This window comes from Gymnogyps californianus, chromosome 1 (assembly GCF_018139145.2).
Source record: "Gymnogyps californianus isolate 813 chromosome 1, ASM1813914v2, whole genome shotgun sequence".
Classification (NCBI taxonomy): domain Eukaryota; kingdom Metazoa; phylum Chordata; class Aves; order Accipitriformes; family Cathartidae; genus Gymnogyps; species Gymnogyps californianus.
This window is the reverse complement of record NC_059471.1, coordinates 214,333,208-214,357,963: the sequence shown is the minus strand read 5'-3', so window position 1 is coordinate 214,357,963 and position 24,756 is coordinate 214,333,208. Positions and strand designations below refer to the sequence as shown.

The following is a 24,756-nucleotide window of genomic DNA, read 5'->3' as shown; positions in this document are numbered from 1 at the left end:
GGATTCAGAAAATCCAAATATTTTTAAGTGCAACTCATGCTTTTGATAAAGCAAAGCTGTGGTTTCACGGTGGAGTGTCGAGCAGCAATAGCCACTAAAGGATATCTGCCGCCTCCTGCAACGAGGGGTGAAATCAAGGGCTTTTCTGTTTATTGCCCTCTTACAGCCTGAGTGTTTTCACACCTATGAGGTACTGTGCTCTCTTGTAAACCTATCAGCACTTGAAAATAAGGCCTCAGACAACTTTCCACTGCTGAATGCAGCAGCCTGGAGAAATCACCGTTAAATGGGCTAGCAAGAAAAGGGAGGAGGCACCACTGGTTTGGAGAAAGCCTTAGGAAAACTTTCCCCTTGTGCATATGCATGCAATCCACTGATGCCATCTCTTACAGGTAATTTGCAGGTTATTCATAGAAAATGAAATGTTGTTTAAGAAATACGCTCTAGTTTAAATGTCTTTTTTTCTGTGTGTTCGCCAATTGCTGTGCCATACCTGGGCAAAGAGAGTCTGAGGCAATTCCCAGGTGAAAAATTATTATCCAGCAACCAATTCTTAAAAATGGTTCTTTAGCAGCAGCCTAGGAAATCTGAGAAAATGCAAAATGTTAGAGCCTGAGTAAATCTGTGTTCAGATATGTATTTGCTTAATAGATGCTTCCACGCACAGTGTGTTCAACTGGCTTATATAAGAGTATCAACTTTAATATTTGATTTAGAATTTAATATAAAGGTGACTGATTGCAAAACCCAATCAGATTTACCAAGCCAGGGGAATGAAACTTTTCATGAAACTAACAATTACCATATAAAATCAGCTGAAAATGAGTTAGCAAGATCAAACCTCCAGCTTGCTGACTGAACTCATGATTAAACCATGATTAAAGTCGGTGAGCTAAATGAACATCTATCAACCGAAAAGTCAATTCAGCCTTGAAAAAAGGAGGGACTATTTCTGACAGGGGTTATTTCAGCGACGTAGAGTCAGCACGTTGGTACCAAGGGATGTGTTAGCTCAGTTGAGGGGCCGGGGAAATTCAGCGCAGGCAGCAACAGGCAGCCAGAGGAGGGACAAGCCTCCAGCCAGCCTGTCTGGCCAGGGCTAACCTCTGCCCAAACTGCCTGGCACTAATGACCTCACCAGGACAGGGAATTCCCAAGCCCATGTGTAACAACACAATTCCCTCCTGCGTTGTAAACGGGACCTACTTGGGAAGCAGGCCAGCTCCTGTGATTTTCTTGTCTTATAACATTTGCTGCCGTTTTTAAGGCCGTTGCTCAGAGTCATATGATATGATGAGATTTGCAGCCTCTTCGGCTTTGTAACTAAATGCAAGCTCCTGCCTCTCAAAGTCAGGGAGGAAAACTCAAGCGTGTGACGTCAGCCTCAAGTATACCGAAAAGAGAGAGAAAACGAAACCTACCCTCTGGGGAGGAGGCTGGAAAGGGGGATGGGACCAGTATTACACAGAGTAGCAAAAAACAGGTTTGAGGCTGCAGTTTGAGACCCTGACCCCATCAGCAGACCCTGCAATGTCTCAGATCATCTTGCCATGGACCACAGGAATAGGAGCACAGGATAATTCAGGTTGGAAAGGACCTGGGGAGGTGTTTGGTCCAACCTCCTACTTAAAGCAGGGTCAGCTCTGAGATCAGACCAGGATGCTCAAGGTTTAATCCAGTCTTGAAAACCTCCGAGGACAGAGCCTGTTCAGCCTCGCTGGGCAGCCTGTGTCACTGCTCTCCTGGAGAAAAAGTTCTGCCTTACATCCAGCCAGATCTTCTCTTGTTTCAGCTGATGCCCATTGTTCCTTGTCCTCCCACCACGCACCACTGGGAAGCACCTGGCTCTGTCCTCCTGAAGTCTTCCTCATAGGGATGAGCGGGCTGCTATGGGCTGTCCCCAAAGCTGTCTCATCTCCAGCTCCCTCAGCCTCTCTAACCAGGGCAAGTGCTCCAGCCCTGAGCATACGGGGACCCCCCCAGCCCAGCACCCCCAAACCCCCCAGGGCTGACTCTGTGCTCTCCCAGCCCAGCACCACCAAATCCCTGACTGCCACCATCCCCTTCCTCTCCCAGCCCAGCATGCCCAAAGCCTTGCTGGGACAATCCATATCTTCACCCCATGCCTGCACCCCTGACCCTGCTGCCCACCCCAATGCCCCCAGACCAGCACCCCCAAAGCCCTGCTGGGGCGATTTCATGCCCCTCCCCACCCAGTTCTCACAAGCCCTGCTGGGACTCACTCTATCTTCCCCAGCCCAGGACCCCCAATTCCCCTGGCAACCCTCCTACCCTTTCCAGACTGGTACCCAAAATCCCACCAGGACTCCCCCCAACCCAGCACTCCAAACCCTGCCGGGACCCTCTCCGGCCCGGTACCCCAAACTCTGCTGGGCCACCCACCCACCCTCTCCAGCCTGGCACCCCAAACCCTGCCAGGACCCGTGCAACCCAGCACCCCAAACCCCACTGGGACCTCCCAAACCCAGCACCCCAGTCCCTGCTGGAACCCCTCAACCCGGCACCCCACTCCTCACCAGGACCCCCACCCACCCTCCCCAGCCCAGCATCCCAGTTCCTGCCAGGACTCCCACAACACAGTACCCCAAACCCCGCCAGAACCTCCCCAGCCTGGCACCCCAAACCCCTAGCAGGACTCCCACAGCCCAGCATCTCAAACCCTGCCGGGACCCCCACCCACCCTCTCCAGCCTGGTATCCCAAACCCTGCCAGGACCCCCACCCACCCCCCCAACCCCTCCAGGACATCCCCAGCCCAGCACTGAAAACCTTGCCAGGTACTCCCCATCAGGCACCCCAAAACCTGCCGGGACTTCCCCATCCTGGCACCCCAAACACTCTGAGACTCCTCAGCCTAGCATCCCAAACCCCAACAGGACCCTTACCCATCCACCCACCCCAGCACCCCTATCCCCACCGGGACTCCCCCAACCCAGCACCCCAAACCTCACCACGGCTTCCCCAACCCAGCACCCCAGTCCCTGCCAGGACCCCCTATCCCTATCCCCATCCCCATCCCCATCCCCATCCCCATCCCCATCCCCATCCCCGCCCCTCCCGCCTCCGCCCCCGCCCCCGGGTGTGGCCGCCGCCGCGGGCGGGGGCCGGGCAGGGGCGGGGGCGGCGGGGGGGGGTGCCCTTTGTGCGCGGCGGACCCGCTCCGCTCCACTCCGCTCCGCACCGGACCGGACCCGACCCCTCCGCGCCCGCCATGGCCGCCCCCCGCCCGGCGCACGGCTGCGGCAGCGGCGCGCTGCTGGGGCGCTTCGGCGTGTTGCTGCAGGCGCTGCTGGCTCTCTGCGCCTTCAGCACCCTCATGCGTGAGTACCGGGGGGGGGGGGGGGTGCTCGGGTGGGCTGGCATCCCTCTGTCCCCGCGGGGGTGGCCGGTGGGGACCGTCTTTAGCTTCGTCGGGCTCTTGGCCAGCGCTGCTCGGGGAGGGGGGGGAGGTTTGGGTACCCGTTTATCTGTAATGAGCACCAAGTTTTGCGTTAGCTACCTGTAGGATTTAAGGAAGTGCGGGATTTTGTGGCTGCCGCTGTACTGAGCCGGCAGTTCAGGCGCCAGATGCTTGTTCTTAAAACTCTTGTTTTGAGCCTTCATCTGATGGTAACGAAGCACCACGGACTTGCAGCTATGATCTGTTAAAATTGGCTCCGCCTGTATGAGCGATCACTCAGCCACTTAGAAAATTTTAGTGAAGCGTGAAAACTTAATGGTGTCACCCGATGATTGACAAGGAAGAAGCTGACAAAAATAGGGCGGGTGTCAGATACAGTGCTGCTTGATTAGAGTCACAGTGCCCTTAATTGCATTGTGATGTTGTTTTGTTTAACTTTGCCTAAACTGTAAAGTGTTAGGGCTTGAGAGGCTGGGGAAGGAGGTTACTGAGAGAATGCGTTTTGCTCGGTACTGTGAAGGGGTGGCAGTGAGAGAAAGCAGCTGAGTGGCGAGAAAAGGTGGGGAACACTAATACTGAAAAACCCGAGAAAATTTACTGTTGTCTTGTGCTGCAGCTGCATTTTACTCTGAACGACATGGGAGTTGCTCTTCTTTTGGATTAAGTGGTTTCACACAAGTTGAATAACGTGCCAGAACTTGATCTGTTTTCCTTGTTTAAAAGCCTGAGGTGACAGTGCACTAAAACTTCCAAGTTTTCTGGCTAAGTAGCCACAGATTTTGAGGCTCGCTTGCCCCTCTCTGCCTTCTGGAAACCACTTTTAAAGGCTCCAGCGGTGCGGTTAACGCCAAGCTGCCAGGGAAAACTGCAACAAGTTCTTCCTGCGGTAACTGATAGCTTTTTCCAGCTGGAGTAGCCAAGTTGCAACACTTCGCTGCTTGTGTTTCACCAAATATTGAATAGATTAATTTTGTGTGTCTGTTCCCCTTAGTGATGTGCACATATGGGTTAATTGTCCTGTAAACTCCATGGGGTGTCCCATAAAATCAAGGACATGAGTTTATCATATCAAAATACTCCTGTGGATGAAGGCCACGTAACCCCTGCTAGCGAATTGTCAACCCTGGGCTAGCTGTTGTCCTCCCCCCGCTGCAAGGGCTAATGTTTCCTCGAACGTTAACAACCTCTTGGTTAATGAGGAGAAACCGAAAGCTGATCCTATGCGGTTTCGTTGTGAATCTGCTCGATGACTAAAGCTGTGAAGGAAACTGCTGGCTGGGAACCCGAAAGCAGATGTGTTTACAGCCCTGGGATCTCAACCGCAGCACCTCCTCTGGCTGCGGCTGGGCTGGTGGTCCCTAATTCACCCCAGCTGTCTCCTATCTGTGCCCCATTCCCACAGTCCCAGCCGGAGGCTTTCTCGGATCTGCTGTTGGGGCTGTTTGTATGCAGACTTCTAACCCATGACGGTTGTAGTGGGCTTACCAATGACTTTACGTTAGGCAATAACTTGCTTTGAAGCAGCTTTTGGGCTGTTGATGTGGCCAGGTCAGTTGGCGGCCTCCTGGGGAGGAAAAGGTTCCAGCAGCTGGGAGGTATGGGAACCTCTTGAGCTGGTGGTGATGTGTGTGCAGAGTCAAAAAGGTTCTTGGGAACCTCGATTTGTGTCTTCACTCCATCCAGCCCAGCATCAAGTTGGGCAGTCCCAGCTGGGTGGGTGCCTCATCTACATCTTGGGACGCTACTGTCACTGGAGTCAGCGTCAGCCCTTCTTTAATACTCTGCCTTCAGTACTGTGACATTCCTGGGTGTGTATTGCTGTCGTTTGTATGTCTGTGATTTCTGCTTTAACGGGATGTTGCAGGCCAGCTTGCTCGGTCTTCCAGGTCAATGGGTGGAAATTCAATTCCTATCTGAACCCAAGCCAATGCCTTTTGCGTTCCTTCTACTTCAAAGTACCAGTTCAGCTTAGCTGTAGGAGCATCTGAATAGATAAGACATCCAAATTGTGCAGATACTGTTCAGAGCACTTGAAAACATCTAGAGGAAACTTGGACTAACAAGAATGTGGTGTTCTGCAAAGCTTTGCAGGTGTGTGTGCGTGGGATGTGCTCACAGAGTGTATACGTCCGCAGTACGGGTCCCAAGTATGGCCCATTGCAGGAAGGATAAATTTATATGTTGTTACCAGAAGAGTTTGTGTCCTTGAATTTCTGCCTCTTGGGGCTGTGGAAAGACTGTCTTCTGCTAACCTGGCAGGAGAACCCAGCGGAGGAGGAACTCAGTCTTGCGTGATTGTCTGAATTGATGCTCTGTGTCCAGTGTGTGTCTGGGCTGGAGGAAGCACAGCTCGTATGCAGTCCTGGAAGAGAATATAGTGGCAAAATGGAGCTGTCACCTAAGGTTTCAATTTTTATTGCAACAGCTCGCTAGGTTTCTTGAGGCCAGTTCAGCCTGTTGCAAAGGCTACAAAAAAGGTCAGTTTAGAGCAATATGGTCAATTTAGAGCCCAGTGGCTCTGGGCAGCAGAGGGAATACCCGTTTCCCTGTAACGGGATGAGTGGGATGGTTGTTCCCCATTGCTGTGGGGTACATGAAATGTGTCCTTCATGCAGTGAAAACAGGACCCAGAAGTAAGTGATGCCCAGCCTTGGTAGGGAATGAGGAAAGCTGTTTAGTGTGGTTATATTAGTCTGCCTAACTACTGTGAGCAATAGTGATGACAGTTCCTTTGAGCCTACAGACACTCTCTTGCTTTTCCAGCAAGAAGGTCTTTAAGGTTGTAGTCAAGCCTAATTCCTGTATGGTCCAGGGCTTGCTCTGGTTGCAACTTTGCCCCGTTTGGCAATCAAATGAAAATGAGTTGTTTTCCTTCCCACCTGCCTGCGGTGGCTTTGGAGGCACTTTGGCTGTAAGGACACTTGCTACAAGAACTAAGACACAAACACTTGGAAGAAGAGGCAGTAAAGCCTAGCAGCTGTGTGTGTGGCAATCCAGTTTCCTGTGCAAGAACTTGCCCTTAGAGAGGTCATGATGTGGAGGAGCGTGGATAATTGTGTAATCCCCTCTGAAGTAGTTTTTAATGCTCTGCCTTGATCATCACTCAGCTGAGTGGAGAAAGCATGTTGCAGTTACCGCAGCTGCAGATGCTGAGTGTGACTTGGGGGTTGAGTCCCTGCAGTTGCTGCTGTTTAAGTTTAAAACTTTTTTTGAGGAAGGGGTTTGCAACCTGGACAGCAAAACCCTTTGATATGGGGGGAGATCTTGTGTAGAAATTTTAGCCATAGCCGCCCTTGTGGATTAACCGGAGTGCAAGTGAAACAGATTTGGGGAGTTAAAGGATCTTTTTCTCCATTGTGAATGGAAAAAGCTTTCCTTGGAGCTAATGTACTTGTTTTCTGCCCCACCACAAACGGTGTGGCGGACATCTAAGAATATTTATTTCTCTTCCTGAAACTGTCTTGGCAGCCCTCTGAGCTCCTGAATGAGGTTTAGTAGCACTTGTGCTGCAGGTGTGAAAATAGACTGAGCTCTTGGAGAGAGCTCCTGCTGCCAGGCAAGGAGAGCTGGCCTGGCCTGAGCTCCATAGCCCTCTGCACACAGCGAAACCTGGCTTTCAGCTTGACTTTTGAAAATGTCTTGATCCTGCCTAATGTGACAGCAAGTGTCCCTTTGTCTCCCCTTGCACATCACTGCTGGATGCATTCTTCCAGCACATCTTGCCTTGAGTTTAGTCTAAGAAGGCAGAGCTGTTGGTGGTAGGGACCCTGGTGCTGACCCCCCAGGCAGGGCTCGGTGATGGAGGTGCTCTGTTAGCAAGCAGGGTGATGTTTTATGCTCTGGTCCAAGTAGCTTGTCCTGAGGCAGGACCACAGAGTAGGAGTTTGCCAGACTGACTGTAAAAGAAGTGGTGGCTCTTGACTGTGGTGGAAAATTCCTGGTAAAGAATAGAAGTACCAACCCATTGCTGCGGTTTTCCTGGTCCCTGTGGACTTACCAGCTGACCTTCCAGTGCGTTTTTCTCCAGGATGGTGGGCAATTGGTTAGTGAAAATGAGGAACAGCATCCTAGTGTATGGAAGTGCCTGAACTTTGAGAGGGATTGGTGGAAGCTGCGGTACTCGTCTCCATCAGATAAATCAAACTTAAGCAACCTTTTGTGACTTCGGTAGGCCAAGGGCTAATGGTTTTAAACTAAAGGAGGGTAGATTCAGACTAGATATAAGGAAGAACTTTTTTACAATGAGGGTGGTGAAACACTGGCACAGGTTGCCCAGAGAGGTGGTAGATGCCCCATCCCTGGAAACATTCAAGATCAAGTTGGATGGAGCTCTGAGCAACCTGATCTAGTTGAAGATGTCCCTGCTCATGGCAGGGGGGTTGGACTAGATGGCCTTTAAAGGTCCCTTCCAACCCAAAACATTCTGTGATCCTGGCCCAGTCCTAAGTTCAGTCTTGTTGCTATACATACGTTGAATTGCAGCACTGTTTCTGTAATTCAAAATAATCCTGAGTGCTTTCTATGTGGTGTTTTGGCTTTTACCCTGAAAATCTCTCATAGGGGTGTGTGGAAGTGTGAGTGCGTGTCAGGAAAGAGAAGTAATAAAAGATAGATCACTTGATCTATCAGACTTCCATTCTGTTTTGAAATAAATTTGCCGAGGACACGAGAGCACTACAGGCTTACCGTGTCCAAGACAGGCTCTGCTGACTTTGCTTCCTCTAATATGAATGCATAACTGTGTGTTGTGGTTTAACCCCAGCCAGCAGCTAAGCACCACGCAGCCGCTTGCTCACTCCCCACGCGCCCCCCCCCCCCCCCCCCCCCCCCCCCAGTGGGATGGGGGAGAGAATTAAAAAAAAAAGAAGTAGAACTCATGGGTTGAGATAAAGACAGTTTAATAGGACAGAAAAGGAAGGAAAAATAATAATAATAGAATATACAAAACAAGTGATGCACAATACAGTTGCTCACCACCCGCTGACCAATGCCCAGCCAACCACTGAGTCGTGGTGTCCCCTGGCCTACTTCTCCAGTTTATATACTGGGCATGACATCATATGGTATGGAATACCCCTTTGGCTCATCTGGGTCACCTGTCCTGGCTGTGTCCCCTCCCAGCTCCTTGTGGGCTCCCCGCCTCTGCTGGCAGGGCAGCGTGAGAAGCTGAGCAGTCCTTGACTTAGGATAAACACTGCTTAGCAACAATTAAAGCATCAGTGTGTTATCAACATTATTCTCATCCTAAATCCAAAACACAGCACTGTACCAGCTACTAGGAAGAAAATTAACTTTATTCCAGCTGAAACCAGGACACTGTTTGATTTTGGTTATTCACATACACGTACATGTAAATGAGAGCTTCACCACTGCAGATGCTTTTCCCTCTAAGGGAAGACAAAACCACAAAGGTTAACTGTGTCTCTGGAGGTACAAAGCATGGGGCTTTGCAGACTGTAGTAGCCAATTTACATGTAGGTTTGTGGGTTAAGCAAAAAGCTGCATATGGCAGGACTCGCAAGACGTTTTTCTTCTGCTTCAGTACATCTGAAAACTGGCTGAGCTTGAAAACGTACATTGCGCTTTGTAAGCTGGAAGGCCTGCGCAGCGCTTGATGTGCTTCATTAAGCTGCACGCAGCTTTCTACAAAGCTCTTGAATTTCAGCTGTTGATTACATTGACCTCTTCTTGGAAGTCACCTTTTGAACAGCTAAACCGAGCAGTGAAAGCTGCGCGCTAAGTGAGGACTGTGAGGATCCTGGTTTCTGAAGGAACAAATGGGTTGGGTGAGCTGAGAAATGAGCTGGCAAACTAGAACTGCATGAAAAGTTATCTGTAACCTAAGAGCTGCGAAGCATCTTGCACCCTGCTGAATTGGTTCTGCAACATGTGGTGAACAGTTGATATTATAGGTGACTTTTAACTCTGTACAAGAAATTTTACAGGGCAACTAGTCTTCTGTAATTAAGAGTTGGAGGAAGTAAAGCTTTAAGGAGGAGTCTATTAAATTTCCAGCTGTTTTTTTAACAGCATTTGTGAGAAAACTGTATGGCAGATAGACTTTAATGATACCTACCAGCCCAGTTGCATCACTTCATTCTTCAGGTGATGTTCTCTTAATGATCTCAGATGTTGCAGTCTTAAGATAAAGCATTCCTTGTCTAAACCCCATTTTTCAAGGGACTGACTTGAAACGTAGTGATCCTTTCTATGGAGAGAGTCACTACTGCCTCCCCCAGGACAGAGTTAAATAAAACACTCTGCATTTGAGCTGGAGCCCAGCCCCAATCCAGGTCTCCTCTAAGACCTACTGTGTCATCAATTAATATGCCCTGTTCTCAATGTGCAAAGCGTGACTAATGCTTGTTATCTCAAAGCTATGGTTTATGACCACTTGGCTATAATGACAGCTCTAAAAGTCCACGTAGAAATAAGACACACAGGGTAGAGCTTAAAACTCAGAACCATACCAAAGTACTACATGGCCTTCATTTGGGCAGTTCGGGTCCCCAGATGGATTAGTGTTCCAGTTGAGGCTCTTGATGCGTCTCTGCAGGGTGGATGACGGGGAGGTGATGCTGCTCTGTGGATTCCAGAGCTTCCCCTGCACTAGACCTGCGGATGACTCTGGATTTGTATGGGGAATAGGAATAGGTGGGCTAAACAATGTCAGCAACTACACAAGAAAGGGGAGAGGAGCAGCTGTTAGGTGAGATCTCAGGGAGGAAAGATGTCCAAGTCTTTGGTTAGGAAAAAGCAGAACTATTTCTTCTTCTTGTGCTCCACCTGCGTCAGCCTGCGAGCCCCAGTGCACAGCACTGTGCAGGACTTTGCCTAGGGTCATTGCTCCAGCAGCAGCTTCCTGAGTGCCTGCTGTCCATGCATGCTCCTCTTGCAAGTCAGAGCACTCTAACCCAGAATAAACTCTTCTTATCTGAAGGATACTGTAGAGTAGCTCAGCAGTAGCTGGATACGCACATGGGTTGGGGTAATCTCAAGCACAAATACTGGCTGGGCAAAGAATGGATTGAGAGCAGCCCTGAGGAGAAGGACTTGGGGATGTTGGTTGACGAGAAGCTCAATGTGACCTGGCAATGTGCACTTGCAGCCCAGAAAGCCAACCATATCTTGGGCTGCATCAAAAGAAACGTGGCCAGCAGGTCGAGGGAGGTGATTCTCTCCCTCTGCTCCGCTCTGGTGAGACCCCCCACTGCAGTACTGCGTTCAGCTCTGGGGCCCCCAACATAAGAAGGACATGGACCTGTTGGAGTGAGTCCAGAGGAGGGCCATGAAGATGATCAGAGGGCTGGAGCATCTCTCCTGTGAGGACAGGCTGAGAGAGTTGGGGTTGTTCAGCCTGGAGAAGAGAAGGCTCCGGGGAGAGCTTATAGCAGCCTGCCAGTACCTAAAGGGGGCCTACAAGAAAGCTGGAGAGGAACTTCTTACAAGGGCATGTAGTGATAGGACAAGGGGTGATGGCTTTAAACTGAAAGAGGGTAGATTCAGATCAGATATGAGGAAGAAATTCTTCACTGTGAGGGTGGTGAGGCACTGGCACAGGTTGCCCAGAGAGGCTGTGGATGCCCCATCCCTGGAAGTGTTCAAGGCCAGGTTGGATGGGGCTTTGAGCAACCTCTTCTAGTGGAAGATGTCCCTGCCCATGGCAAGAGGGTTGGAACTAGATGTTCTTTAAGGTCCCTTCCAACCCAAACCATTCTATGACTCTCTGATCTTCAGTAGGAGCTAGTTCAATCTATATACTTCCCTGCTGCCTCATGTCTTGCAGACCCAGAGATAACCTAGAACATATCCTCCATTCCTATTCCTTCCGTAAAGTATCCCCTCTGCCTGTTTTGCTACAGGTGTTTACATTCTTGAAGGATTGGTACAAGGGTATTTGGGAGGGAGTGACTAAATGCATTTAATGCAGACTAGAGGATGTAAATCAGTAGCACTCTGTCTCCTGAAACCTCTGATGGGACTTTTGCTGCTCCCTGAACTGATGGAGGGCGTATGTTTTGAGCCTTTCCAGCCCAGGCTCACACTTACCTCGCAAGCGGCATGTTGGCTGCTCTCTGCAAACGGTGGCTGCTGCTTCCTCCCATTGTGTCTCGGGTTGAGCTGTCTGAGTAGCTGCATGCTCAGGCTAAGAATAGTGCAGACCCCAGGGTTTTGGCCTCTGTATCCTGTATGTTGGCTTCTTTCCTGCCTGGGGCTTGGAAAAAGCCTGGGAAAGGGCGTGTCCTTCAAAATAGGTTGAAATGTGTTATTGGAGAGTATACTGCCTATAAATAACATGGAGGTTGGGCAGGGGAAGAGCTTCTGTTTCCTCCCTGGTACAGTAGCTCTGAGTCCTCTTCTGCAAAGGCCAGAGATAAAGCCCTGACCCTCTTGCTAGTGCGATGTTGCCCCAGAGATGGGCTTTACAGTAGGCAATTTAGCTAGCCCCTCTCTTAAAAGCAGGTGACCGTGTAACCAGTTCTGGGCATTGCAGCCTTTATTTTTGGTGGACCATTCACAATTTAAGCGTATTAACACTGCAGTGCTTTCTCCGAGTACTTCTAATATCAGGTTCATTTTCAGTATTTGTCCGCTGGGGCCTGTTGCTGAGCTCAGTGGGGTCAGGCTTGCATCTCCTGTAAATCAAGTCCTAAAAGCTTTGTCTGAGTCAACATCTCCCTTCCAAACCTCAACTTTTGAATCCTTTGGTTGATTGCAGTAAGATTTATCAAGGAGATGGTCTGACTCTCAGCCAAGCATACCTAAGCTTCTCCTAGGGAAATAAGTTTCCCCCTTTTATTTTTGTAGAAACCTGAATTAGTAGTCTGTTTTGGTGATCGGCAACTAGTTGCTACTGCAGCTAATTCTGCCGAAATTAGGGGTTTTCTTTCCAAGAGGGGTAAAAGGCAGCTGTGCTGATGCACACGTCTGCCGCGGAGCTGTCTGAATGCAGTGCGAGGTCAATGGGGGATGCAGGGAGAACCTTACACGCAGGACTGCTCCACCATGAACGGGGTGAGGAACAGGATGAGGGAATTGGGTGGTTGCTGCTGTCCTTGTCTTAATTGATTATAATAATCAGAGAATTTGTTTAAAAACAAAAGTAGACTGTGGGACGGCATTGCTGCAGACTTGGGTAACTTCAGGGAACTGTATGTATCTAGGGGAGGCAAAGCTGTCCCTTTTCCACTGCATCAAGAAAACACCATAACAAATGTCTACCTCTTATTACTCTGGAAAAAAAAAAGCAAGGATAGCTGTCATTGAGCTTTTATCTTCTAGTTTTCTGACTATTTACACATCTATAACGAAAGACTCTCCTCCCAAACATTTTTTTTTGTTACATTTCACAGATTCTTATTGAGGTGTCCAACTTCCACCCAGCCTGGTGCTCCTGAGGGGATTTCAAGCGTGTATGATCTTTATTGTCCTTGACTGAAGAGGAAGGGCCTGGGAGTATTTTGTTTCCTGCCCTGCCCTTTCTCAGCCGTGGGCAGGGTATGTCTCTCAAATTGTCACTCATCTTCCTTCTCTCTTGGTTTAAGTTCATGGCTTTTTGTCTGCAGTTACTGGAGCCAGGTAGGGGGAGAGTGGTAACTTTTCTGAGGACAGCAACTCAAGAAGGCAGGCTGTCATCTCAGGGGTGCTTTGCTCCTGTTTAATGGGATGGACCTGGGTCCCCTTCTCCTGACTCTTGTAGGAGCGTTGCCTTCCCACCTGCCCAGCCTTTTCCTGGGATGCTTTGGACCACGTGGCAAGTCCAAGTGGTCACACAGCACTTCACGCTGCAGCACAGCTGTGTGCCTTGGAGCAGCCTCTATGCTTCAGGTTGGGACTTCACGAGGCTTCCTTTTGTTGTTCTTGAGGACTGTCTTTGAAGCCTTTCTGAAGGAAACGCATTTCTATAGTGTGAACTATTTTACTGCTGACATCCACCTACTTTACTGTTAATTGAAATTTAAATGGAATAATTCATGATCAGATGGAAATAGGTTCAGTGCAAGGTTGGGTCCTGCAGGAAGAACCTGGACAAGCAGTCTCCATCTTCCTCCATTTAGCAGCTTGTTTTTTCATGGAGCTTGCTGTAGCACCCTGCTCTGTTACAAGGACCCTCAGCCATGAACATGGGGTGTTCAGCTTTATTTCACCCAACATCACCTGTCAACCTGTGGCATCTCTGCAGCAGCAGCAGCACGCACCACTGGGTGGCTTTGTGCTGTCAGAGAGGTAGTTGACTTGACACAACTCCCAAATTTGCTGCTCTTCAGAACACAAATAGCTCTGCTCTGTGATAAAAGGGGCAACTCAGTAGGCCATCAACACTAGCTAGGACTCCCCTTAAACATGCTGCAAACATCCAGACTTTACGCTACCGGTGGAAATGTGAGTTGAGGCTGATTTCTCAAGCTTCCCCACTTGAGTTAACTGTGGAGCAATTGTTCCCAACCTGCATTGCTGCTTTTAGACTTCAAAGATTTGTCTGAAAGCTTGGCTGTACTTCCACTGGTGTTTTCTTCCCCTTAGAAAGATTTGGGGCGGGGGGAATCTAAAGGTTCATGTGACTTTTACTTCATATGTTACTAGGACTAGTTTCCTGTTTGGTGATGATGTGAAGAGACACGAAGTGAGATCAGGAGTCCTTACTCTGTGTGTATAGCATGCTTGCGAAGACTTAAAAAGCAGTGACGAGCATGTGGGTCCGTGAGGAGCAAATGCATGCTAGAAAGCTGGGGGACCTGTGCTTTCCTGGCCTGTGGTGTGGTCCAGACTGCTGCCCTAACTAGGCTTGCAGGTGTCTGCCAGTTTGGGAAGATCACTTAGCTATAGAGACGTGCAGTAGCATTGCTTCCTTGCAAAAGCCAGCTCGCTTTACAAATGGACAAAGCTGAGAAGGGAAACAGAGTTAGAATAATCAGTGCTGTGGCTGGTAGCACTATTGGGAAGACAAATTCCTGTTGTCTTCTGGTGTAGACCCAGTACACGCTAGTTTCATTTTTAATCCAGTTAGATGGGGGTTCTCTCACATCTTGTGCAGCTCTGTGTGCACTAAACAAAATTTTTAATTGGTTGTAGGTGCTAGCACTTAAATGTCACATTTCTTGTTTGTTTGATGCATGCATAAGCATGCACAACTTTTCTTAAAATAAATCTTAAGGGTGGACAGATCTGTCTGAGCCATGGTAGCAAACACATGCCTACAGCCGGTGGAAAACTGAGTTGACCCCAGTGAGCGGAGACACATTTTGAGAAGAGCAAAGGAGACTTCAGCCTTTCTCCAACCCCAGCCAGCTGAGCCTGTGGCTGTGCATGCCACGGCTTGGCTCTCTGCAGGGCTTGGAAGAGGAGAGGGATGCTTTGCAGTTGCTGCTCAGCCTGTTGCCCCAGAGCCCTACTGTGCTCCCAAAACACAAAAGAAGCAATGCTGCTTCAGAGAGGACTTCATCAGCTCCTTGAGTTTTCAAAGACCTGGTGCTACTTTTATGTGGATTTAGCATCATCCCTAACCTCTGGGTCACAGCTACCAAACAACTCTGCCTGTTTAAGCTCTGGTAGTCTTGGCTGGAGTTCTGGTTTAATTTGGAGACAGCCTGCTGCAGCTCTGCACAGTAAATGCCCTATTAAGCAGTTAATTATTTCTCTATAATACTAGCTTTTATCTTTAATACAACAGTTTTACTGTCTCTGATAATTACACAGTCTCGAATAACTCTCTTAAATCTAATGAGGCATGACAAGCTGTGTTCAACAAGGCACCACACCATTAACTTCTTACCTCTTACTTGTCATCTTATCACGCTGAATTACTGTATTTCTAGCCTGAGTGGCTGTGGATACATAACATGTCACTTCTCATTAAGACAATAATGAAAATCATCCCTGGTGCTCTCACGGTCAGGCTAGTGGTCAGCTGGCTGGCCTGGTGGCCTGCAGACTCCTCCAACAGCTTCTCTGCAGCATCATGCTCTTTGCCCCATGAGCTAGGCAAGCTTATTAGGTTCGGTTTAAATACTTCTGGCCACTCAAACAGCTTGGTTGGTCCATGGGTCTCTTGCTTGTGGGTGGGTGAAAGGCACATGGCCCTTTGAAGGGCATCAGTGATGATAGACCTTGTTTGCGCTGATGGAAGTCATTGCTGCAGGGATATCTTGTGGTGGGATTCAGCTGGGTAAGAGAAACCGGGCGGGTTTTTTTCTGGACAGGGATAGGACACAAACTGCTGCAGCAATGCCTGGTGTAACTTGACGTGACTGCTGCTTCGTTACTTGTTAATGGCAATAGCAGATCAGGTCGTTGGAGTGCGGGTTTTCTGTGGATTTGAGAGTGGGCTCTGAAAACCCTGCGTGTGCCTGACCGAAGTCCTGAGGTTAGGGGGATCGTCTTCATATATCGCCCTGTCACCTTGCCAGTTGTCCTGGTTTTGGCTGGGACAGAGTTAACTTTCTTTTTAGTAGCTGGTACAGTGCTGTGTTTTGGTTTTAGTGTGAGAATAATGTTGATAACACGCTGATGTTTTAGTTGTTGCTAAGTAGCGCTTATCTTAAGCTAAGGACTTTTCAGTTTCCCATGCTCTGCCAGCAAGCAGGTGTGCAAGGAGCTGGGAGGGAGCACAGCCAGGACAGCTGACCCAAACTAGCCAAAGGGATATTCCATACCATAGAACGTCATGCCCAGTATATAAACAGGGGGGAGTTGGCCGGGCGGCGCGGATCGTGGCTCGGGAACTAACTGAGCATCGGTCAGCGGGTGGTGAGCAATTGCATTGTGCATCACTGGTGGTTTTTTTGTTTGTTTGTTTTCCCTTCCTCCCCCTCCTTTTTTGTTATATTCCTTTTCATTACTATTATTATTATTATATTTCATTATTACTATTATTAGTATTGTATTTTACTTTAGTTATTAAACTGTTCTTATCTCAACCCATGAGTTTTACTTTTTTTTTCCCCCCTCTTTCCTCCTCCTCACCCCACTGGGAGGGGGAAGGGGGAAGCGGCTGCGTGGTGCTGAGTTGCTGACTGGGGTTAAACCACGACACCAGTAAAAGAAATACAAAGTTGTACTTCTGAAATGTTGAGGCTCCTGGCAGGGAAGTTCCTGCATCCTTCCAGGCTGGACCAGGAAGGCATTTCCCAGGGGAAGGAGCCCAGGCTGTCCCTTGGGGCAGATGGTAGGGCTCCAGCTGGCAGGCTGAGTGCTCAGGTACAGCTGGACTGAACAGCTCAGTTAGTTACCATCTAGATGCAGAACAGCAGAGAGCCCTTTATTTGGAAATCAGCTGTATCCAGGTAATAGTTTGGTGCTTCTTCCCAGTCTTTACTGAGCCTGCCGCTGACTCTGCTTTTGGAGGTGGGTTTGCCTTCTGGTACCTGGAGCCTGTATGAGTTGTGCTGTCAAAGCTGTGTATTTCCCCACCGAGCAGGGGAGGAAAAAGCCTTGTTTCAAGTCATAACCTGAGCCATTCAGATTCCCTGTGGGTATCTTCTGGGATGCCCGTGGGACCAGCTACTGTGGTGTGCCTGGATTAGATCAGTTCCTGGCTCTAAAAGGGCAGTTTTTACTTGGACAGAAGCTGTTAGCTTCTCCACAGTTTCATTAACTGAAAGACTAACCAGTGGGTGGAGCGTAAATCTGGAAAGAGAGCTGGATACCAAGTTGTGTTTAAAATTGTGCTGGCTTTATCGGCAGTGTTAGTGATCTAAAATGGACCAGAGGTGTTGCTTGTGCCCTGTTCATCCCGCAGGCACTAAGGAAACTTGTGTCTATAAAAGTGCATCTCCTTACCCACTGGAGAGCAGGCAGAAGCATGTGGCTTTGATGTCCCTGCTTTCATCTGTGGCACTCCGGGTCCCTGTCTTCATGTCCTCAAGTGGCCCTGGGAAGTGTCCTCATGTGCCAAGAACTGTCAGCAGTGGAAAAAAGTCCCTTTGGTTGTAAATTTGAAGGCAGTGGCTGATTACATGTAGCTGGGGGGGGATGAAGGAAGAATAGCTGTGGCAAGTGGGATGGTGTGTGTCTGTTCTGGCTTTTGGTTGCTTTTTAAAGGAGCAGAGTAGGCTACAGGGCTCCCAAGGGTGAAGACTTAGTGATGATAAAATAGATTAACTGATGGTCTGCTTGGGCTTCTGCAGTCTGTGTACTCTTCAGTACTTGTTGCAGTGATCTGCCTGGTATCAGGCACAGCTGGGATGTATAGAAGGATTTGGTGATTAATGCCTACAATATGTACTCTTGGGGTGGTTTCTCTAACAAGGTTGTACATTGCTCATTGATTCATTCTCATGTGTCCTGCTGCTTTCAGGCTCCTGGTTTCGCTAGATGGCACCACCAAGCAGCCGCTCAGCTCGCGTCCCTGGCTGGACTGTCAGGAGTTAGAGAGGATGCACTGAATTATTATTTTTTTCCATTTCCCTCTGTCCTGGTTTCGGCTAGGACAGAGTTAATTTTCTTCCTAGTAGCTGGTATAGTGCAATGTTTGGGATTCAGTAGGAAAATAATGTTGATAACACACTAATGGTTTTAGTTGTTGCTAAGCAGTGTTTATACTAAGGCAAGGATTTTGCAGCTTCTCATGCCCAGCCAGCAAGAAGGCTGGAGGGGCACAAGAAGCTGGGAGGGGACACAGCCAGGACAGCTGACCCAAGCTGGCCAAAGGGATATTCCATACCATATGACATCATTGCCAGTATATAAACTGGGGGGAGTTGGCTGAGAGGGGCGGATTGCTGCTCAGGAACTGACTGGGCATCGGTTGGCAAGTGGTGAGCGATTGCATTGTGCCTCACTTGTTTTGTATAGTCTAATTCTTTTAGTATTATTATTCTCATATTATCATTGTTTTTCCTTCCTTTCTTTCCTATTAAACTGTCTTTATCTCAACCCACAAGGTTGGGGGTTTTTTTGTTGGGTTTTTTTTTCCAATTCTCTGCCGCATCCCACCGGGTGGGGGGAGTGAGTGAGCGGCTGCGTGGTGCTTAGTTGCTGGCTGGGGTGAAACCACGACACCCTCAAAAAAAAAAAAAAAAAAAAAAAAAATCGCAGCTCACTATTTTTAACTCTGAATCCTATTCAAGCTGGCAGCGTGTTTGGGGAACTGATTGTGGCAGAATTAACCTGCCGTCCATCTTGAGTTCATTAGCACTGGTGAGGAGGAGACTGGTTCCAGCAGCAGAGGCAAGGTCGGGGATCTGCACCCTCTGTGTCTGCCTGAGGTTTGGAGGCAGCATGCTTGGGGCAGCAGCTGTAATGATGTCTCTAGCTCTAGATGTAGCTGTTCGCCTTGCCACAAAACGAGACAGTGCCACTGAATGCCCTTTACTTTGGTGGGGTTTTTTTTCTTCTAATTAATCTAATGTAGTGGAAAAGCCTCTTCCAGGTCTGCTTGTTCCAGAGCATTGGTACCTGTGGGTTTAAAGGGAGAAGAGTTGGCCTGGTAGCTGGTACTTTATAAAATGGGCTCCTAGCTGGAATGGCAGCAAAACAGTAAAAAATGACTTCCGCATGGGATGTGGTACTTGGTACTTTTCCATTAGCAGCTCCTATTTTTGCATGTAAAAGCTGGTTGAACCCAAGGAGAGCATCAAATCTCTGTGAGAAACTAAGTGGGACCCTTTGAGATGCTTCTGCAATGCTCAGACTCCACTCTGACCAAAACTAAGTAAAAATCCAACTTGCTGTTATCTCCAGGTAGTAATTAGAGAAAGCTCGGAGCAGCAACTGCAATAGACAGCACTGGAGGACTCCTTAGAGGAGGACAGACGTAAAGGGCTGCAAGGAGCAAACTCCTCTATGGCCAGAGGGACTTCGTTTAAAGAATCACAGAATGGTTTGGGTTGGAAGGGACCTTTATGGGTCATCTAGTTCAACCTCCCATGCAATGAGCAGGGACATCTTCAACTAGGTCAGGTTGCTTAAAGCCCCGTCCAGCCTGACCCTGAATCCTTTCAAGGAAGGAAGAGTTGCTTCAAATATCTTTTTCAGGGCATACGGTTGGTGGTACTGAAGCCATGTGTCTCGGACTGCTGCTCCACAGTGGTAACCAGTGGGCATGCAAAATATTGTGTAGCGAAATAATGTTTTAATACTAAGCTGGCACAAGCTTGGAGCCATGCCAGCTCGCAGGGTTTGGGGGTTTGGCACTGGTACCTTTATGCTGGAGATGTGTGCAAGGTCCTGCTTCCTCAAAGGTCCTCTGGTCCTGTTAGCTGCAAGGAGGAGATGGCTTTATTGCACAGCTGTGACTCAAAAGCTTGATGGACTCTTGGGCCATATCGTTTCACTGTCGCTACCATAATTTCAATTTGCCTGGAAGAATTATTAGGGCTGGTAGGTAGCGATGAACCCTCCCTAGCTTCCCTTAGGTTGCTTCCCTTAGGTCACTTCCCATGGCATGAAAATGCTGCTGCTGAAGGATGCCAGAAGCACATACCTACCTCCCAAACATCTCTGCTGTTCATCCTTCTGACCTGTGGGTGCATGCATTGTCTCTGGTTAGTTTGGAGCCAGGTCCTTCAGCTCTGCTCAGCTTTAGACCGGCAAATGCTGAGGGTCCTCCGGATTTTTTTTGACCGCTTTTGCAGTGAAGATTGGCGCAAACTGCACACGTGTATCGGTTCAGCTCTGCTGGTTAATGTAACCTCTCTAATTTCCTTTGCAGTAAAACGATTTAAGGAACCAAAGGAAGAGAGGCGTCCCTGGAGGATATGGTGAGATTTTTAATTTGGAGCTTGAAAATACCATGTATATGTAATGTTATTTTCTCTTATACTAACAATCTTCTAGGCCCTCTGAATATCCTGCATGGTATTTAGTCATTAAATGAAATGCTCTGCTGCTGCTTCCCAAGGAAACCTCCATAAAGTAGCTGGTGCTCCCTAGAAGTAAAATTCCCTGCCTAGCTCCTCCAGAAAAGCTTGTTGTTACTGTAGGTGACTGAACCAAGAGGTTATGGTCCCCTCCAATCTGCTGGCGTACCTGCACGTGGGCTGTCTCCCAGACAGGGTCAAGTTTTCTTCTTAAATTCGATTAATCACTTTGGTGTCCCCTGACCCAGCTCAGGCATAGACCAGGTGACGTGTTTGGCTGTATGTTAATGTAAGGTAGCTGGGTATTGCTGTCAGCTTCAGACACCTCTACAAAGCATCTCTATTGTAGGATTTACGGGCTCCCGAGAGGTGGGTGTGTGGTTGGGATCAGCGTACCGTCAGGCCGGCTTGGCAGCATGGAGCTACCAGCCAACATTAGTGATGAAAAGCCTGTCAGTCTCCTCAGTTTGGTTCTTCCTCTAAAAATAATTTGGGAACTCAATCCAATTCCCTGTGGATGGGTGCAAAAATTGTAAGTAGCTGAACACCTTCCCTGCATTTACTGCTGGTTGGAGAATCGGAGGCTGGGCTGGGCGCTGGAGGGTGAACTGCGCTTTGCTGCAGGCTAAAACTCAGCAGCAGATCTGCAAGACTGAGCTGCTATGTGCTGAAGTGGTATCTTTTTTTTTTTAAGTATTTGGAGTTGGCCAAACTGCCCCTTTTCACCACGTACAACTTCTTGGGCATCAGGAATGCATCTTGGAGGAAAGCAGATCCATGCAGAGCCTTTGCTTGGGTGGCTGCCCTGCTGCTGGTGCTCCAGGCACAGATCTTTTTGCCTCTTTTCTCCAGGTTTTATGATACCTCCAAGCAAGCAATAGGTGCCCTCTTCATCCACTTTGCCAATGTTTTTCTGTCAGATCTCACTGAAGAGGACCCTTGCTCTCTGTAAGTACACAAGGTGCTTGCATTCACGTCCTACATCTGTGAAAGGAAGAAGCAAGCCTGTTGGAAAATGTCATACACGGTGGAAACTGATCCATTCAAAGTACTATGTGGGGATAAACCATGCTGAGCTTATTTTCAGGGTCTGGGTTGTCTTCTGGTCTTTGCAGTCTGCTGGTCTGATGGAGATGAAGTACTGCAACCGTGCTTTTCTGATGATTAAAAGCACCTTGAAATATACTGGCAAAAAGCTGCAGTAGATAATGCAGTGGTGTCCCAAGCAATTGCAACTGTTAAATGTGCCATTTGTTTGCACATCAGACTCTGCAATTTGGCTGGTCTCAGAGCAGTATTGAGAGTGCTTTCCTAACTGTGTGGGTGAAGGCCTTTGTCCAATGTAAGGATATTTTTTTGGATATTCAGTTGCACCTACCACATGTAATCCAGTAGTCCTGTTTGGGCACTTTCTAAGCCAGACTTCGGACTTAATGTAGAAGTGCCACCTTTACTTCAGACCAGCCACTTCGCAGCTACAAATTTAGTTTCAGAATTAACTTTATCCTGTTTTGAGGAAACTCCTCTAGGCTTCAAAATGCTGCTGAAAACCTTCTGGCCCATCTCCTTTTTATATATTAAAGTGCTGCACCTTGATATGTTTCTTTAAACAGACCCAAATTTGGCTGGGGCTAAATATGACCTCTAAAATGATTTATAGTTGTTTTTTAAACAGACACTGTTTTAAAACAAACCGTTTTGTGCTTATGCAGTGCCCTCTTTTTTTTTTTTTTTTTTTTTTTCCTTTAATGTGTGCTTTACATTTCCCTGTGCTGCCTGACTTGTCATCCTGAACCAGGCAGCTTAAAACTACAGCCCTGTCCCTGGGCTTTGAGGCTCATATGCTGTGTGTCTTGCCCAGTATAAACCACCAGAGCCTCATGTTTGTATTGGACTACTCTGATTTCAGCAGCTGGAAACTGTAACAAGCTAGTCTGAGCCTTTGGATGTAGAAAAACTTAATGTCACGTTTTCAAAATGGATGTCAAAAGCAGATTGTTGTTTTCAGTGTCTTTATTCAGAGGCAGTATCAAGTTCTGGAAAAGGAAATGTTCATTCCTGTAGCTCTGTGCTTGGTATTTTCTTCATGCTGTAGAAATCTGGCCTGATCGGGCAGAAGAATATTCCAATAATGGAAAACTGGCCAGAAAACATTAGTCTGAGTGATATTTTTTTTTTTTCCTCTGGAGTTCATTAAAATACCAAGACCTGGATTAGAGCTTGGACCCTGCAATCCCCAGAAGGTCCTTGTGGGTCTCCTGCCTCTGGTGCTCTGTCCAGTGAGGCTTAAACATCCAAAGCTTCAGAGCAAGTCCGTCGAGCCCAAATCTCCTGGTGGCGATGGGTTCAGCTCCTGGATCTGCAGTGGGGACCCTGAACTGAAGGCTTTGGGGGACCTCAGGATGCCTGCTGTTGAGCCAGGGCTCGTTACCTCTCCCAAGCCCTTCTGCCTCTCGGTCTGTCTCTCTGCTCGTAGGAGCCTCTTGCAGCTGCTCAGTAAAATGGGCTTTTTGCCTCTTCTGCTGCGCAGTTTGCAGAGCAGCTGTGGCGTCCAAGAAGCTTCCATTTTCTTGTATGAAATTCCAGAAGTGTTTGGTTCTGTTTCCCTGAAACTTGGGATTTCATCCTAATAAGAACAAAAGATGCTGCAAATGGAAAGCTGCCTTTTTTGGGGTAACTCTTAAGCAAGGCTAGCCCAGGAAGTATTTAATGCTATATGAATAAATGAGCAATGCCAGAGAGTTGGTGGAGCCTGCTCCCTTCTCTGCTGAACAGGCTTTTAAACTAAGAAATTGCTGGTAAGGACATAGGAAAATCCAATAAAAGAGAAAGGAAGTGAGCTTGGACTATTAAGTGGGGATTTTTTAAATCCTGGGGTTTTTTTATGGATTTCCATATTGAAATAAAAGACTTCGAATAGGACTTAAGAACACAACTAAAACCTGAATCTTCTGCTCTTAGCTACCTTATTAATTTCATCCTTGATGCCACGCTGGGGATGCTGCTGATCTGGCTTGGCGTGAAAGTTGTCTCCTGGATCGTGCAGCATAAGAAGTACTCGTACCTGGTCTTCGGAGAATATGGTAGGTGTCAGCTGCTCTGCACAAAGGTAGCTTGTTTGCTCCCAGCTATGAACGGGGAGAAGAAAATGGCCGAAACTACAGTTCGGGGATAAAACATGTGAGCAGCCTGCTTCTGTGATCCCTTCTCCAAGGAGCTCACAGAGTGTGGTAGTGATAAGCATGTTAAATGCTGGGACATCACCAGGTCGCAGGTAACTGCTGCCTTGCCAAGCACACTTGAGCATAGCAGGTTGGTGATGAAAGGCTGAATGCTTCCTTGGGCAGATAATATACCCCAGGACATGCATATGATAAGGTAAGGTGTTTGGGTGTAGTGGTAGTGACTTTTTTGGGGTTCTTTTAGGGTTTTTTTTTTTTCCTAGCCTTTCAGTTCAAAACATGGAGTTGTTCTTGCGTTTGCCTTGAGCTGTAGGAGGCATCAGCAGGACACAGCCTGGCCCCAAAACTGAGTTCTCAAATGACTTGTGGGGTTTGGAGGGGGGGAAGGGTGTTACCAGCTGATTTAAAAAAAAAAAAAAAAAAAAAAACCAAAACAAAACCCAAACAAAAAAAACACCAACAAAAAAACCCCACACGAAACCAAAACAATTTTAAGCGTGCCTGTCTGGCCTCTTTCTTTTTCGATTCCTGCCTTGAGATGGAGAAAAAGTTTCAGAAAAGCCTTTCTCAGCCAGCCCCACTAGAGGGTAGCACTTCTCTTCAGAAAGAGCAGAGCCAGCTTCCAGGAGAGTAGTGCTTCTCTGGCTGCGGGGATTAACCCTTTGCCTGTTTTATCTTATCTAATATAAAGATGAATTCAGTCTTACTTTAGAAAATACATCCTATTCATACCAATCACATTCCCACCTTTAAGACCTTAATCATTAAGTCTGTTCTGAAGGTAGTCTTGTTCCTTTGTATTTTTAGTAGCCGGTCTGATGACTGAGCTGGTGAAACTTGGACCAAACTAGGATTAGTGTGGAGACCCCACTGACTTGTGAGCTCTTACTCAGGCTCGTGTTCAGCATGTGCAAGTGGGTCATGGCACAGGATGAAGAGGATGGTTGGGTTTGTGAGACAACAGAAGCAGCTACAGACTGGGAATGAGATGACAAGAGATGGGTTGAAATGATGGGATGTCGCAGGGCTGGCTCTTCTCAAACCTGAGAGAGGCTTTAAAGGCTGCAGAAGTCTCCAGAGGTCTCCAGAGCAGGTTCAGCGTCCTGACAGCATGTGTTTGGTGGGGACTACCTTTTCTCCCTAATGGCTCTTTCTCAAAGAGCTGAGGAGCCAAGCACAGAGTGCTAAAGTCATTCAGATGAGACAGCAGAGGAACCCAGATATTCTTGGTTCAGGGACTGGCATTTTTCCCCTTTTGAGCAACAAGGACTCAAAGCCCAACTGCAGCCATCCCAGGGCACAGCTTCAGCTTCATGTGCCACGTCTGCAATGAGCAGAAGCAAGGAAATGTTAGT

At 48.1% G+C, this 24,756-nt stretch overlaps 1 protein-coding gene across 2 annotated transcripts in view; it reads left to right on the top strand.

Annotated features, from left to right (window-relative positions):
* Positions 1-3,231: 3,231 nt before the first annotated feature.
* LOC127023554 (store-operated calcium entry regulator STIMATE-like) overlaps positions 3,232-24,756 on the top strand; it is a 40,866-nt gene continuing 19,341 nt past the window's right edge. For both annotated transcript variants that reach the window (XR_007767459.1, XM_050907701.1), the window contains exons 1-4: positions 3,232-3,340; positions 20,072-20,120; positions 21,072-21,167; positions 23,181-23,302. Coding sequence is in view for 1 of the 2 variants with exons in the window: in XM_050907701.1 (XP_050763658.1) it covers positions 3,232-3,340; positions 20,072-20,120; positions 21,072-21,167; positions 23,181-23,302 (376 nt within the window). In the remaining variant the exon portion in view is untranslated. The remainder of the gene's footprint in view (positions 3,341-20,071; positions 20,121-21,071; positions 21,168-23,180; positions 23,303-24,756) is intronic.